This window comes from Scardinius erythrophthalmus, assembly GCF_964197995.2.
Source record: "Scardinius erythrophthalmus genome assembly, chromosome: 3".
NCBI lineage: Eukaryota > Metazoa > Chordata > Actinopteri > Cypriniformes > Leuciscidae > Scardinius > Scardinius erythrophthalmus.
The window spans coordinates 46,187,603-46,205,183 of record NC_138223.1 but is presented as its reverse complement, the minus strand read 5'-3'; the positions used below and the strand labels follow the sequence as shown (position 1 = coordinate 46,205,183).

Below are 17,581 nucleotides of genomic sequence, written 5' to 3'. Positions count from 1 at the left end.
TCCACTTTCACACCTTATCGTGCGCATGGAAAAGTATGGAAGATATAGGCCTACTGATGATGTTATTTAATGATATTACAGATTGCACTAAGTAGATCAAACTGACTTTAATGAAAACAACTGTTTTGCAGAGCGTGCCAAGTTTGCTGTGATGCATTTACACGGCTTTGACCAGCGGATGTCGCTAGTGTGGCACGCCCTTCTGCTCCGCTGCTTTGCGCATGCGTAGAAGTGCGAGAAAATAAGTCATTATTACGAGAAAGTTTCTCATTATTACGAGATGTTAAGTCATTATTACGAGAAAGTTTCTCATTATTATGAGATGTTAAGTCATTATTACGAGAAAGTTTCTCATTATTATGAGAAAGTTTCTCATTATTACGAGATGTTAAGTCATAATTATGAGAAAGTTTCTCATTATTACGAGATGTTAAGTCATTATTACGAGAAAGTTTCTCATTATTATGAGAAAGTTTCTCATTATTACGAGATGTTAAGTCATAATTATGAGAAAGTTTCTCATTATTACGAGATGTTAAGTCATTATTACGAGAAAGTTTCTCATTATTACGAGAAAGTTTCTCATTATTACGAGATGTTAAGTCATTATTACGAGAAAGTTTCTCATTATTATGAGAAAGTTTCTCATTATTATGAGATGTTAAGTCATAATTATGAGAAAGTTTCTCATTATTACGAGATGTTAAGTCATTATTATGAGAAAGTTTCTCATTATTACGAGAAAGTTTCTCATTATTACGAGATGTTAAGTCATTATTATGAGAAAGTTTCTCATTATTACGAGATGTTAAGTCATTATTACGAGAAAGTTTCTCATTATTACGAGATGTTAAGTCATTATTATGAGAAAGTTTCTCATTATTACGAGATGTTAAGTCATTATTACGAGAAAGTTTCTCATTATTACGAGATGTTAAGTCATTATTACGAGAAAGTTTCTCATTATTATGAAAAAGTTTCTCATTATTACGAGATGTTAAGTCATTATTATGAGAAAGTTTCTCATTATTACGAGATGTTAAGTCATTATTACGAGAAAGTTTCTCATTATTACGAGATGTTAAGTCATTATTATGAGAAAGTTTCTCATTATTATGACTTAAAGAATCTTTATTTTTTTACTCAATGTGGCGGAAACGGGCTTCCATAACATCTAAACCTCTGTTAATTCTCAACAAGAATGTTCGTGCATGTATGAAAGAAATAATGTTAAACTGGTTTGTAAACTGTTTTCACACTTAGTGTTGCTGGAAGTCAGTTGTAGTTCTTGTTTCTCTTTTTTCTGTTCTTGTTTCTCTGTCCTTCAGTGATTCTGCTTATCAGGTGTTCATCAGTGTCTCAATTCACTCACTTATTTTCATTTACTCTGTCAAGTGGACTATATTAGCAAATATTATATTAGTTAAATTCCTGTGGGCTACTTTCTCGAAAATTGCAAATATTTCCCAGAATGCATTGTTTTCTACGGTATATTATTGTTTTAGTGGAAAAATGTGTGTTATTGCCAGAATTTGGCAGAGGTTTTACAGCAAGGTTTAACAGTGTGCAACACTGGAAACTGCAGTAATCCTGTGTCTAAATGAACACACTATCACTGCAATACTGAAAGCTGTAGTGAACCACACAAGAACCTTCTGCAATTCTATTAAATTACCACTCATGAAGTGCAATATTTTAAACAGTGTCCTTACTGTAACCCTTATTACGAAGTAGTAGAAATAATGTACATAGGTTTAATAGTCCAAGTAGTCGTAGAGGCTATCATGAATATGATTTGGACCAGAATCAGAAGACGCTAAATTGTTAAGAGCCTGAGAATTGAATATCAATATGAAAAAAAAATGCCACACCAGAATGACAGTTTAGATAACCTGTATTAAATTCACAGGGTGGAACATACATACAAAGAAAGAAAACACATTTATGAAAAATAACAAACTAAAATAATAAAGTGCGCACGTAAACAAAACAAAACCCTCCTTTTCAGTATCTTTGAGCTCAGTTCGTCCTCGGTTCAACTTGCCTTGGTTGACAAGAGTTCAGTTTCACCGTTGGGGCCCTTTTTTTTTCGTTTGAGTTAGTGTTTGTCCTACCACAACAAAGATGAAGAGGATGATCCGGGCAGTTCGTCTAAAGCGATTTGATTCGTTGTCAAACACGATTGGCTCGCCACCCAGCCACCTGGACTGGGAATCAATGAATCTCTGGAAGAACGTCTGGAACGTCTGGATCTGTATCACTCCATGGAAAGGATCTCTGCACGATGTTCCCAACTCTTACCAAAACCTGACCATTTTAACGGAATTCACTGCCTTTAGCTCCGTGACAACAGTGGATTCAGGCACATCTTTCGTTTACACTCAAGCAGATAACGCAGCCTCCTATGCTCAAGTGCAAGCGCCAAAAAGAACGTGCAGTGACGCAAAACTAGAGGCGTAACTGTAACGGAGCCTAGATGGCAGCTGATTGGTTAGTTCAGTGCCTCATAAAATTCACCCATTGGCTCACTTACAAGTCCATCAAAGATACAAAAATAAAGTTAACCCTTTCATGACTGGGTCAGACAGCTAAATAGTGCTTCTCATTATTAAACCTGGCTACACTCTCCCCCTTTGAACTCATGTACGTCCCTGTACATGGCAATGGTTGAACTGTTTGTATCTCAGGGTACAGGACAGAAGGATATGAGTTTTCACCCTCACTTAAAATGTCAGCCACAGCTGTGGTTAACCCCTGAAAGAATGATTTAACAACTGTGACAAAGGGGTTTCCAAGTTCAGTATAATCAAGTCTCTTTGACGGCTGACGATTTCTCTCTGATCTCCTGACTGTTGTATCCTTTATTTCCTCTTCTGGTTCTTTACCTCCATTGTGACTCAACTCCTTTTCACTCTCTAACATTTCAGAGAACACTGGAAACTGCTCTATTTGAATGTCATCATCAGGTAAGTTTTGTTCCTCCACAGGGTTTTTACTAGCAGGTAAGTTACTTTCGGTCATAACAATTTCATCAACTTGTTCATCAAGCATGACTCCTTCGGTAAGTAGGTCCTCAGTGTCGTGGTGGTGACAGTTAGGATCATTAAGTGTGAGGGGACTGTCCGAGGCACCATTGGACATATCAGGTGGTTTGTTAATTTCAGGAGTGCAATCAACATTTTGAGCATTTACAGGACTCTCAACAGGACAATTGCTCGGAGGTTCAGAATGCTGTTTATCCTGCACAGTAGACATAGTTGGATCAGGCTGCACTAGACTGTCATGGACTGTGGGAAACTGAGCGTTTGGGGGTTCTCTGAAACAGTAAACAGGAATAATTTCATCTTCATCGTCTGAGAAATGATTCTCATCCACAGTAGGATTTGCACGGGTTGCTGGCTTGCGTCTTGCGGGCTGCTGGCCAGGCGCCTTGCTGACCTCTGTAGGCAAGTAACCACATGGAAGGAGTAAGTCCCTATGCAGTGTTCTTAAAGGACCATCCTGATTTTCAGGTTTGACTGTATAGACGGGCAGGGTACCTGCTCTCCTCACCACCACATGGACAATTGACTCCCACTTGTCTGAAATCTTATGTTTTCCTCGAATGCGAACGTTTCTGACCAATACTCGGTCTCCAGCTTCCAAGTCCGAAGCAGTCACACGCCTGTCAAACCTCATTTTGTTCTTGTGTGCTATTTTTGCAGCATTTTCAATTGCTATCTTGTAGCTGTCTTCAAGTCGTGACTTGAGGTTTTGCACATACTCTGCGTGTGATGTTTGCTGACCCCCTTGCACTGGTAATCCAAACGCCAAATCAACCGGCAGACGAGGCTGACGTCCGAACATCAGTTCACGTGGTGTAAAACCTGTCACCTCATTCCTGGTGCAATTATAGGCGTGGACCAGGGGTTTTACAAAATCACGCCAACGAGATTTCTCTGGGCTTTCAAGAGTACCTAGCATGTCTAGTAACGTGCGATTAAATCGCTCAACGGGGTTGCCCCTAGGGTGGTATGGGGTTGTTCTTACTTTGTGTATGCCGGCCACTCGACAGAGCTCTTTTATTGTGCGGGACTCGAAATCACGTCCCTGATCACTGTGTAACTTTTCTGGCATTCCATAGTGCACCATAAAGTTCTCCCACAGACACTTTGCCACTGTGCGGGCCTTTTGGTTAGATGTTGGTATGGCAACCGCAAACTTAGTAAAGTGATCTGTAATCACCAGTATGTCTTTGGTCCCACTTTTGTCAGGTTCAAGGGAGAGGAAGTCCATACAGAGGAGCTCAAGGGGTCTGGTGGTGTTAATGTTTACCAAAGGTGCAGCTCTCTCAGGCAGCGCCTTCCTCCGTACGCACCTGCCACATGTTTTGACTTTTCTCTCGACATCCAGAGCCATCTTTGGCCAAAAGAATCTGGTCCTTACAAGATCCAGTGTACGATCAACCCCCATATGACCCATATGATTGTGTAGGCTGGTCAAAACTGTGTCACGCAGTTCAGCTGGGAGCACAAGCTGATAAAAGGTCTGAGATCCCACTTGGCGTCTCCGGTACAAGATGTTATTACGGAGTTCAAGGCGATTTAACTCCCTCAACAACAGTGGAAGCTCAGTGAGTTCATGTCGCAAGGTTGGGGGTGGTTTTTCTCCCTGCTCAATCTGGGAAATGACATGCTTTATACTTTGATCAGCTCTTTGTTTACTCGCAAGCTCTGCCTCAGTTAGGTGGAGGATAACTGGCAACCCACCAAGATGATCTTCTTGCCCATAACTGTCAGGCACAGCAGTAGCTGAGATGGCAAGAGTTTCAACTAAAGCAACACCATCTGAAGAATCTTGGCCATCATAACTGACACTGTAAATGAGCTGTCTCTCACAGATTGCTTGCACAACAGCTTGATCTACTGCATCTATATTTTCTGGATCAGAGAGGTGACCCTGAGTAAACTGTCTTATGCGCTCTCTCTCTTTTTGAGATTTAAGATAATCAGCCAGCTTCCCATGAGGCCTGCGGGACAGTCCATCTGCATCGCCATTTTGCTTTCCTGGACGATAGAGAAGTTTGAATGAGAACGTGGACAGTGCTGCCAGCCACCTATAGCTTGTCGCATCAAGTTTTGCTGAGGTCAGTATGTACGTTAGTGGATTGCTATCAGTAACAACAGTGAAGTGGTTGCCGTAGAGATAATCACTGAACTTTTCTGTCACTGACCACTTGAGTGCTAAAAATTCCAACTTGTGTGCTGGATAGCGACTCTCACTCCTTGACAACCCTCTGCTTGCATAGCCTATGACTCGACACTGACCCTCCTGTTCCTGATACAAAACAGCACCGAGTCCAGTGGTGCTTGCATCGGTGTGAAGTACATAGGGCTTCTGGGGATCAGCAAAACCTAACACCGGGGCGGAGGTAAGGCTCTCAATACCCAGGTCAAATGCCTGCTGGCAAGCGGGTGTCCAGCGACTCCCAAAGACCTCCTTTGGGTTGCGGTACTGACCTGCTTTCTCATCTGACTTTAATTTCTTGTGAGAAGGTGGGTAACCAGAGGTTAGATTGTGGAGGGGCTTAACGATGTTAGAGTAGCCCTTAACAAACCTCCTGTAGTACCCAGCAAACCCAAGAAAAGATCTCAGCTCTCGCAGGTTTTTTGGGACTGGCCAAGTCTTAAGAGCAGCAATCTTCTCCGGATCAGTCTCGACTCCATTCCTGGAAACTACATGCCCAAGATAACGGACTGACGTCTGGAAGAAGACACACTTTTCAGGTGATAATTTCAATCCGAACTCTCTAAGGCGTGTGAGCACCTTCATCAGCCTTGCTTCATGCTCTTCTAGAGTCTTTGAGAACACAATCAAGTCGTCAATAAAGACTAGAACATCCTTTAAATGCATGTCCCCCATGCACTTTTCCATTAGTCTTTGGAATGTACTCGGTGCATTAGTTACTCCCTGCGGCATCCGGTTAAATTCCCAGAACCCAAGCGGACACACGAATGCGATCTTGGGTTTGTCTGCTTCCTCAACTTCGATCTGGTAATAACCAGACTTTAAATCAAGGACGGAGAACCACTGGGAACCACTGAGCGCTGAGAATGTGTCTTCTAGCTTTGGAAGAGAGTATGCATCTTTTATGGTCTGGAGATTCAGACGCCTGTAGTCTATGCACAACCGGACTTGGCCATTCTTTTTCCTGACCACCACTATCGGTGACGAAAACGGTGACTCTGACTCTCTGATGACTCCTGCATCAAGAAGCTCCTGAATGTGTTTGCGAACAGCTTCGATGTCTTGTGGGTGTATTGGTCTCGCACGCTGTTTAAAAGGAGTTTCATCTGAGAGTTTTATGTTGTGTGCCACTTTATCTGTTCTGCCAAAATCCAAGTCATGTTGTGCAAACACGTCGGGCATGTTGTTGAGCTGCTGAGTGATGCGTTCTCTCCATTCAGATGGAACTGGGGACTCACCGAAATTGAAGTTTAGGTCGTGCTTGTTGTTTGACTGTGCCTCTGGTGACTTTGAGAGGGGTTCTGATTGTTTTACTACACTGTGCTCCTGTAACAAGATGCTCTGGTAAGCACTTATCTCTGCAATCGCACATTTAGCAGGAATGACTATATCATGGTCAGACTCATTACTGATGACCACTGGTAGCTTATAGGGCCGCTGCTGGGGAATGTCGACTAAGCTAGCTGTTACCAGCAAGCCACCCGGCAAGGAGGGTAATGATGGCTGCTCAATTACTACAAACTTCTCATTCTGCAAGCAATAAGCTACAGCAACTCCCTCAACTACTACAGTTTCACCAGCTGGAATGATTTTAGAACTTCTGCCTTGCAATGTTACTACACTGGGTTGACTGTTGTTGGTCTGTTTTTGTCTAAGCTCAAGACATTTAAGAACTGCTCTATAGCCATGTGGGATTGGTTGATGGCGTGTCAATCCGGCTTCGAAATACATGTCATACAGTACATCCAGCGTATTGGTGCCTATAAGCACAAGAGACTGTGAAGTGGCTCGAATGTCAGGAACAACCAAAGCGAGTGTATTTACATCCATTGACGCTCCAATAAACTCTTTTGGAAAAGTTACAGTCATTTCTATGTAACCCAAGTAGGGTACGGACTGTCCATTCGCTCCTTCCACCTCCAAGAGATCATGTAGTGGCTTAATCTCCTGCTCTGGAAAGTGCTGTTCATAAAATGACCGGGAAACTGTTGTTACTTGGGAACCCGTATCTAGTAGGCAGCTGACTTCTTCACCTTTTATGTTGACTTTAGCGGTACTCTTGGTGCCGACCAACCCCTTAGGGAGTTTAAAAGGGTGGTTCTTACTTGCATGTTTTAGATTAACACATACTTCAGCCTTGTCTATACTGTTTACGTCTGAGGGACGTTGTTGGCTCTCTTCAGTCCCTGTTTGTCCCCCAACAGGAACTGCTAGTCGTTTAAAGGCAAGTTGAGACTGTTTTGTGCGTCCCACATGTGCTGCTTCTCCTCTAACTGTCTTTTCTTTTCAGCTACTAAAGCAGGGTTTGCCCTGTCTGTGCAAACTGGGGCAATGTGCCCATCCTCCCCACAGTTAAAGCAGTACCAAGGCCTGGGTCTGTATGTCTGCTTTTTCTTGGTCTGTTTTAGCATGTCGGTGTTAGCACTGTCTAGTTTTTGTACTTTGCCTGAACTTTTCCCTGCTGCTCCCCTGTTATCAGCCCCCTTTGTCTTTTTCTGTGCCATCAAATAGGTTAATTGGCTTTGTAAACTGGCTACTTGCCTCCCAAGATCCTCAATAACACTGAGACTGACCTCTGACTTCTCTTTTGACTCTGCACAGGCCCACGCACTTTGGAGCTGAAGCTGGCCACGCTGCCTGGTGGTGCCAATGTGTTTTTTCATGCGACTAGCTTTTGCTAACTGTCTGTCTTCCTCTGTTCTTAGTAACAGCAAGAGGTCAGCAAATGAAGGGGGGTTGCTTTTCTTCTGCTCAAGTTGCAGGCAAGAAAGTAAAGAATTGTCCCAGCATCCTCTACAGAACTGTTTGAGTAGGTGTTTATCTACATCAGCCGGTGCAGCCCCACCCCTTCTCACAGCTAGGTTCAATGCTAATTGCAATCGATGAAGATAAGTAGAGGGTTTCTCACCCGGGTCTTGAAGGGTGTTCATAAACTGGGCAAAAAGTTCTTCCCCATCCTCAACAGTACCAAAGGCTGAGTCCAAGAGCTGCAGGTAAGCGATGGGGGGTGATCCAGGCCGTAGCCCTTTGACCACATCGGCTGCAGGTGAAAGTAGACATTCAAGAATTCTTCTTGAAATCTGAAGATGGGACATGCTGGGATCATTTAAAAGCAGTTCGATGTGTGAGCGCCAAGTGTCGTAATCAGCTTCGTTACTCGGTCTGGGAATCTTTCCAGAAAAGGAACGAAGCCTCATTGGAGATTGCAAGTGTGGGCTAACATCTTCCCTCCGTACAATATGCTCAACCACCACCTTCTGTATTTCTGCTGGGTTTATGTCACTCACTGAAAGGGACGGAGCTTTCCCTCCATTAGTGAACAGGACTGAATCAGTGGTACTTAAGCAATTTCCTTCCCGGGGGGCATCCATAAGTGAGACGAGGGGCTGTTGATATTCGGGGGTAGGAGGTTGAAATGTCACAACTGGAGTCTCAACATGTGAAGGGGAGACATGTATACCTATGGGTTTCATAGCTTCGATATCTTCACCAACCTGGGACATCATCTCTTTCAACACCTCCCCATAGTCTTTGCCACTTAGCTTGGCTAAGCCCTTTAATTCAGCTAGATATGTTTTTGTAACATTACTGCCAATCTGCGTAGTGTACACACTGCTTAATGCGTTTACAACATATTTAGCACATGAATCACCTTGCTCTGTGAATGTGTATGGCAGAAGTGGCTCTAAGTTCACTAAAGCTGAACCACTCGAAAACTCAATGATCAGGTTTTGGTAAAATTCGGATTTAGAATCATCAACGAGAAGGGCTCTTTCGATGGAACCGTACTTCTTAAGGAAGTCAACAACTTTCTCATCCTGATCTGCTACCTGTGTTACCCAACTAACGATCACTGCATTCGGAATTTTAACACCTGACTTCTGTATGAAATCCATTTTGCATATTCTTTCAATATTGACATTCAATGTCTCTGGCTCCTGGCTGGCTCGCCAATAATGTAACCCTTATTACGAAGTAGTAGAAATAATGTACATAGGTTTAATAGTCCAAGTAGTCGTAGAGGCTATCATGAATATGATTTGGACCAGAATCAGAAGACGCTAAATTGTTAAGAGCCTGAGAATTGAATATCAATATGAAAAAAAAAATGCCACACCAGAATGACAGTTTAGATAACCTGTATTAAATTCACAGGGTGGAACATAAATACAAAGAAAGAAAACACATTTATGAAAAATAACAAACTAAAATAATAAAGTGCGCACGTAAACAAAACAAAACCCTCCTTTTCAGTATCTTTGAGCTCAGTTCGTCCTCGGTTCAACTTGCCTTGGTTGACAAGAGTTCAGTTTCACCGTTGGGGCCCTTTTTTTTTTCGTTTGAGTTAGTGTTTGTCCTACCACAACAAAGATGAAGAGGATGATCCGGGCAGTTCGTCTAAAGCGATTTGATTCGTTGTCAAACACGATTGGCTCGCCACCCAGCCACCTGGACTGGGAATCAATGAATCTCTGGAAGAACGTCTGGAACGTCTGGATCTGTATCACTCCATGGAAAGGATCTCTGCACGATGTTCCCAACTCTTACCAAAACCTGACCATTTTAACGGAATTCACTGCCTTTAGCTCTGTGACAACAGTGGATTCAGGCACAGCTTTCGTTTACACTCAAGCAGATAACGCAGCCTCCTATGCTCAAGTGCAAGCGCCAAAAAGAACGTGCAGTGACGCAAAACTAGAGGCGTAACTGTAACGGAGCCTAGATGGCAGCTGATTGGTTAGTTCAGTGCCTCATAAAATTCACCCATTGGCTCACTTACAAGTCCATCAAAGATACAAAATTAAAGTTAACCCTTTCATGACTGGGTCAGACAGCTAAATAGGGCTTCTCATTATTAAACCTGGCTACATTACTAACAGTTAGTCTAATGCATTTACACACTACTGAAGTTACTGACGCCGCCACACGTGCACAGGCAGTTATCCGGGAACGTGGTCTGATGGGCGAGATCCAGAAATGTTCCTAAATGTTCCTTGAGAGAGCATTCTCCCTGCTTAAGGCACATGAGTTTAACTTAAGCAGGGGTGAAAATGGAACAATTAGAGAATTATCAGATGTTGAAGATTTGAGTATAAACAGAGGTTTAGATGTTGTAGATGATTTGTTGAAAATGTTTCCACTTTTGATTTAATTGGCCTTTTAACCCTTGACTCTTTAACATTATTTTATTTTTTTGACAGTGTGTTTATAAGACACATCCATTGTCTTGAAAAAGCGAAGAGAAAATGTGATCAGGTGGTTTGGATAGTTATTGATCACCATATAGTGACCTGAATCACTGATCTCATCATCCAGTGTCTAAACATTGATCATATGTGTTATTAATTTTATATTTGGCATGTTTCTGGATTTGTCCATGTCCAGTGCCTGCTGGGAAACTTCCCACTAAAAACTTTATAAGAATGTTAGGGGACAATGTTTTCATTAAACCAAAGATGTTCATCAGTGATTGTATAACAAGTGCAGGCAACCGTTTGTTAATGTTGTCAGTTAATTTTAGAAAGTGTACAGTAGGCTCACTGTCAGTAATTATGGTGAATGTCAGTTTTTTTTTTATTAAATACGTTTTACATACTTGTTCCATTGTTACTCTTTGCAATCCCAACAAGATCAATGTCCAAAGATGCATTTTTTGTGCCCAGCTTAGGGATTTGGTCGGAAGTGAATTTTGGTCCAATCATGAAGATTTGTACCTCTAAAGAAAATAATGGGAATGCATCTGTCAGTCTACTTTTATTAACTAAAAATGATTGATTCCTTGATTAGTTCACAAACCCTTTAGAGCATATTAAGTATGAAAATTGTGTGTAGTTCTAGATACAGTTGCGTCTTCACTTACCTACGGTGTCAAGAGTAAAACTGACACTGTCATTTGTGTCTGTTGGCTTCACCAGTGAAGATATGAGCTTCTCACTGGCTTTTATTACACGGTTTCCAAATGTCACTAGTTCCGTTGGGTCAGCTGATTGAATCTCTGAAGTGTTAAGAGCCACATCCAAAATTGTAGTCACAACCTAATTGGTTATGATACAAAAACACTTATGAACGAATATCAATACTTCCAGACAAGCAGCATTAAATGTTCTGTTATCATAAATTACTGATATTTGGTTATTTTATGATTTCTCTCTTAAAACTTACATCCAAAGGGAGCACTTGAGCTGTAATGTTCTCTATGTTGTCAAGAAGATTTTGAAAACATCCTGCAGAAGTCTGACTCTGAAATCACAACTGAGCTTTATAAATAAAACTGAAAGACTCTGCACTTTGAAGAAAAAAAAAAATCAGCTTACCTTGCATTGATCCGGCAGTATGTTATCCAGAACTGCAATGAGGGAATTCATCATTAAAACATGAATACAGTATAATCAAACACCACATTCCAGTCTACATATGCTCACCTGTAGTAGTAGTTGGACTGAGTGTGGTCGGGGTGTTATTCTCACAGAAGCAGGAGGAGGTGCGACTGTAGCATGTACAGGTGTCCTTATTACCAATGCAGTTACAGTTACCACTCGTACAGCGATGCTTATTTCTACTGTAATACAATACATGCATTCTTGTGTTGCAGTACATGCGGTACTGGGCACCAGTGCAGACGTACGTGTCATTATAAAGCACACAGTCATAGACTGGAGGAACTGCTGTAGTGAGAGCAATGATATTACCGTAAGTCTCACAGAAGCAGGAGTACAAAGTGCTACTAGAGCATGTACAGGTGTCCTTATTACCAATACATTCACAGTTACCACTCATACATTCATACTGATATTGGGTTTGGTTCTGATATCTCTGGTAGTAGAAACTATGCATTCTTGTGTTGCAGTGCATGCGGTACTGAGCACCGGTGCAGATGTATGTGTCGTTATAAAGCCCACAGTCATAGACTGGAGTAACTGCTGCAGGGATGCTATTGCTATGATTAGTACAGAAGCAGGAGGATGAAGTATTATAGGAACATGTACAGGTGTCCTTATTACCAATACAGTTACAGTTATCACTCAAACAGTGGTAATGGTTTATATTATAATGGAAATCATGTACACTTGTGTTGCAGTACATGTGATACTGAGCACCAGTGCAGATGTATGATGTGTCATTATAAAGCCCACAGTCATAGACTGGAGAAACTGCTGTAGTGAGAGCAATGATATTACCGTAAGTCTCACAGAAGCAGGAGGAGAATGTGCTACTAGAGCATGTACAGGTGTCCTTATTACCAACACAGTTACTGTTATTACTTCTACAACGGCTCTCATTTTGGTTGTAATAGAAATCTTGCACTGTTGTGTTGCAGTACATGCGATACTGAGCACCAGTGCAGACGTACGTGTCGTTATAAAGCACACAGTCATAGACTGGAGGAACTGCTGTAGTGAGAGCAATGATATTACCGTAAGTCTCACAGAAGCAGGAGGAGAATGTGTTTCTAGAGCATGTACAGGTGTCCTTATTACCAATACAGTTACAGCCATTACTCATAAAGTCAAATAAATATTTTTTCAAATAAATATTTGTGTTGATGATACCATTCCAGCATTGGTACTGGTCTTGGTTTTGATATCTCTGGTATGAGAAATCATGCATTGTTGTGTTGCAGTACATGCGGTACTGAGCACCAGTGCAGACGTATGTGTCATTATAAAGCTCACAGTCAGGGTCTGTGATTGGAGTAACTGATGCAGGGTTAGTGATGTTATTGATGTAAGTCTCACAGAAGCAGGAGGACAAAGTGCTAATAGAGCAGTTACAGGTGTCATTATTACCAACACAGGTACAGTTATTATTCGTGCACTGGTACTGGTCTTGGTTTTTGGATCTCTGGTAGTAGAAACGATGCATTGTTGTGTTGCAGTGCATGCGGTACTGAGCACCAGTGCAGATGTACGTGTCTTTATCAAGATCACAGTCCAAAACCGGACTAACTTCTGCTCTTGATTCAGCGGAAGTGGTGGATATTAAACCTGAGGACCAGAAAGATGTGATCAAAGTCAGAATACACAAATACAAACCAGGTAAATGTATCTTCAGCATAGCACATGTAATTTGAAACACATGAGTTTACACTGTTAAACAAAACTGAGAAATGTCCTTTTCGTTCAACAGATAGTTATATCTCAATGATGTATATAGTAATCAAATTTTAAAATGTTTAAAATATTTTAAAAATTTCTACATTTATGAGAGTGACATTCTAAAGCAAAATTAATTCCCCAAAAAAATTAAAATCACAAATTCCGTAGTTTCTTGTAATTTCTGTAGAGTCTTGTAATAGATTAACTGTGTATTAGTTACATAGACAACTGCGTATTTGACAATGACTAAACACAGAGAAATGTATGTAATCAATAGTATAAAAAATGTAATACAGTTCACAGGGTCAACCGAGAGTTTGAAGCAAACACCACTGGCTTACACTTACACAGGATTAAAGTGATGATAGTCAACAGTGACCGTACAACACCTGGCATGAAAAAAGAGGACAAATATAACAATGTTTAATGACTTAAACATCAGCACAATGCCATGAGAGTTTTTCTCTTATAAAACAAATCTTGTGTATTTTTATGTTTAGACTACAAACAACTAAATTAATTAAAGTCAGATGTTTTCTGTCTCTCTGAATAAAACCAAACACACTAAAATCCATTTTTTTTCCTAAAAACCTAAAGACAGATTGAGGTTTCACACCATGTACTCATATAAAATGTCAGTCACAGGTCTGGTTTGAATATGCAAATACTTAAAGGGGTCATGACAAGAGAAACCAAATTTGCCTAGATCTTATGGTATATAAGAGGTCTTTGTACCATTAAAACTTCCTGCAAGTTTCATAGCTTAAGACGTCCATTATAAACAAAGCATTTATTTAATCAAGCTCTAATTACAGCTCGTTGGGGACTCATGGTACGCAGTGATGTCATGGTACGAAGTGACATAGCAATCGTTTGCAAATGACCGCCTCCAGCGCAAGACAACTACGCCTCATTTCGCATCATCGCATCGTTGTCACGCCCACAGGTGTTCAGACATCATTGTATCATTGTGTTTTGCATGCTGAATGTTGAAGTCTGTGTGTGACTCAAGCTTGGTCGAGTGCAGTGGCGCAAAAAGTGGGTATGCGCTATATGCGACGCATAGGGGCGCGCAGCACCAGGGGGGTGCCAAAGCAATGGTCTTTTTTTTTTTCTTTTTTTTTATCTATACGTAGCTGCTGTTGTGCGTTTCTAAATATTTTCTGCATTTCCTCAATGTTATATAACTTTTTTAGAGGACTAACAGGATAGAGTAGTATATTCATAAGATTCCATCATATAATTTTGACATAGAGAGGGGGGGTAATATCGCGTTGCGAGCGGAGCAGGCAGGGGTGCCGTGAGCGCTGAGCGAGCCGGCACGAGTCGAAAAAGATGGATAAAGCAAAAAAGCTGTCGGGACTAAAAATAGAAAAAGAAAGAGGGAAAAGGAGATGGCATGTCAATTGATGCGCCAGCAGCTAAATAAGTGGATGGTCAAAGGCAACAGGTAGGATTTAAAGTGTGACGTCCAGGCTAGGAGATTCCCGGTGGGGTAGGCTGCATCTTACGTAATACGCTATTTTTTTTTTTTCTTTGTCTTAACTCGTACATCGGCGGCCCATTCGTTTTGTTTTGCTTAATTGGCGCCGCTGGCTTAGTGCCGTTGTAATGCATTGGTAAAAAAAAAAAAAGTCAGCATTATTTTAATTTTTTTTTTTTTTTTTTTTGCATTTTTCATTACACTCGTAAATTTGCAGCCCATTGTTTCTTTTCGATCTTGACTGACACTGGGCTGGCCCAATCACATCTTTAATGTGAAGTATAGAAATTAGTACAAAACTAATTAGGAAAGTTTCCTTTAGTTTTCAGTGCATTTGTTTTACAATATATGGCTATTGAATTTTTTCTTTGTTTAATTTGCACACTGAATATGGGTTGGAGATTTTAATTTTGAACACTCAAAGTGCACCAGATTGATGAATTCAACATTAAAAAGCACAACATTTTCTTAAGGGGGAGCATGCCCCCGAACCCCCCTAGAGTTGATGCATACACCTCTGACACTGGGTAGTTGCGCCCCTGGTCAAGTGCAAGATATTATCACAAATATAGAGGGATTATATCAACCCATTAAATGTTTCACAAGGTGTTTATGACGTTCTGAGTTGTTCAAAGCCTTTGTAAGGATGCTGATTATTAGAAGGAAGGAAAGGCTGATCATATTAACTACCGTTATGAGCCCGACGCTGTAGAGCTTCTTCTGAATCACTTTCTGGTTCAAATATACAGTTACATTTACAATTACATTCTTATTAACGCCTGAAAGAATAACCAGACTGGGCAGAATATGTATTAAACAAATAAATTGTGGTTATGCTTGTGTGTTATATTAACTTTCAATAAAAAAAGACAAGCAAAAATCACAGTTTATACTTTCACAACATAACAGAGATCGGTGCTCTTATAAAACCTGACATTAAAAAAATGTAAATATAATTATGAAATTATTTTATACATTTATTATTATTTTAATTATAATAATTAAAAAAAAAATAAAGCAAATTAAAATGTATTGCATTGAATTGAAATTCATAAATCGACTGTTTTTCTCATACATGTTTTTGAGGCAGTGCACTGAAAAAAGTGAAACATCAGTGCAATTCATTCAAAATATATATTTACATTGGTCCAATGGAAAATTGTGATTTTCAGTTTATACCTTCTGGTTTCACTTTGCCTCAAAGTAAGTGTTACGCCCTCTATCACTGAAAAAAAAATACTTTGGATTAACTTAGAACAATTGATGTAATTTTGTTACAGCTAATTTTTTTAAGATTTTCTCAAATTGTATTTATGATTTAGTTAAAACCATAAATTTTGATTTAATGTCAAACCAAAATTTTATTTTTTTCCAACTCAATGTTTTACCTTAACCCAAAATACACAGCAAAAACATAACCAACACCATCAGATCACATTGTCTCTTTGTTCATCTGACTGTAATAAATCAATAACAGCAGACAAACTAAATCTAAAGTAAACATATAAGGGTCAAGAGCCCAACTAAAGCAAACACTGATCGCCATAACGGTGACTTACAATTTGTGCTTTTCTCCTTCAGTGATTCTGCTTGTTAACATCAGGTGTCTTCAATAATGCTCAATCATCACTAAATTAATCACTTAATTATCTCATTAACTTTAACACTCTTGAGTTGAGTTGAGTTGGAAAAAATTTAATTTTTGGTTTGACATTAAATCAAAATTCATGGTTTTAACTAAATCATAAATACAATTTGAGAAAATCTAAAAAAAATTGCTGTAACAAATTACATCAATTTTTTTAAGTTAATCCAAAGTATCTTTTTTTTTTTCAGTGTGTGAACCAATCTTTAAATGCTAAATATGACAAAATGCTCACCTTTTTGAAGAGAGGACGTCATCGTCAATTCTGACAGTCTGATGTATTTCTCTTTATCCAAAAGAATTTCCTTTACAGTTGGAGAAAAACAAATTAGCTTTGCCGCTGATGCTTATTCCTGCTGTTTGTTTCCCCTTTGTGTCAAACATACCAAATCTGCTCTGCATTTACGAATTTAAATGTTACAGTATAAAGAGATTATATCATTTATTGTCAAATAATAATTCAATAAAGCATGAAAGGATTCTCAGATTTCAAATGTTTTCAGGGTAATTAAAAACTGTATTGAAATTATGGAAAATCATAGTAAGCCTAAACAGGGGACAGAAATTATACATGAATCATTAAACATGTAGTTTCCAAAAACATCACACCTGACATTTTGTGAAATTCATAAAGATTTCTCTCTAAATACTGTAAATGGCTTAAGAGTGCTGACCAATTTACTTGTAAATTTACTCCACTAAAATTCCACACAAATTATGTCAAATCACTTCCATAATCACACATCAACACATGCCACAGTGTTTTTGGTTTAAAGAGACTTATTGGAATCATTATGAACATAAATAAGATCTTACCTGATATTCAGTGATCATATACACACAACACTGATATTTGTGTGTGTTTACAGTAGATGTGATGTTTATAGAGAAGATATCTGTCCTTCAAGTGGATGAGGAAATATGAACCCAAGTCTGTTGTTTCCTCTTCAAATTCAAATTCAAATTCAAATTCAAATGCAAATATATATACCTAAAAATAGCTTACATGTATAGTTCCTATACAATGCATTTTCTGTGACCTTCTATACAGCAGCATCTTAATGGTAATTCAATATCAGGATTGTATCAGTTTTAACTCAAGGACTGTGATGTTGCTGTAACGTTGGCAGC

At 39.7% G+C, this 17,581-nt stretch overlaps 1 protein-coding gene across 1 annotated transcript in view; it reads right to left on the bottom strand.

The window, feature by feature from the left end:
• LOC308687923 (uncharacterized protein) overlaps window positions 1-16,707 on the bottom strand; it is a gene marked incomplete at its 5' end in the record, with an annotated part of 35,918 nt that extends 19,211 nt beyond the window's left edge. Inside the window, 7 exons of the mRNA XM_081360743.1 lie at window positions 10,823-10,942; window positions 11,087-11,261; window positions 11,389-11,466; window positions 11,541-11,572; window positions 11,649-12,617; window positions 12,777-13,211; window positions 16,686-16,707. Coding sequence (XP_081216869.1) covers window positions 10,823-10,942; window positions 11,087-11,261; window positions 11,389-11,466; window positions 11,541-11,572; window positions 11,649-12,617; window positions 12,777-13,211; window positions 16,686-16,707 — 1,831 coding nt within the window. The remainder of the gene's footprint in view (window positions 1-10,822; window positions 10,943-11,086; window positions 11,262-11,388; window positions 11,467-11,540; window positions 11,573-11,648; window positions 12,618-12,776; window positions 13,212-16,685) is intronic.
• Window positions 16,708-17,581: the final 874 nt, after the last annotated feature.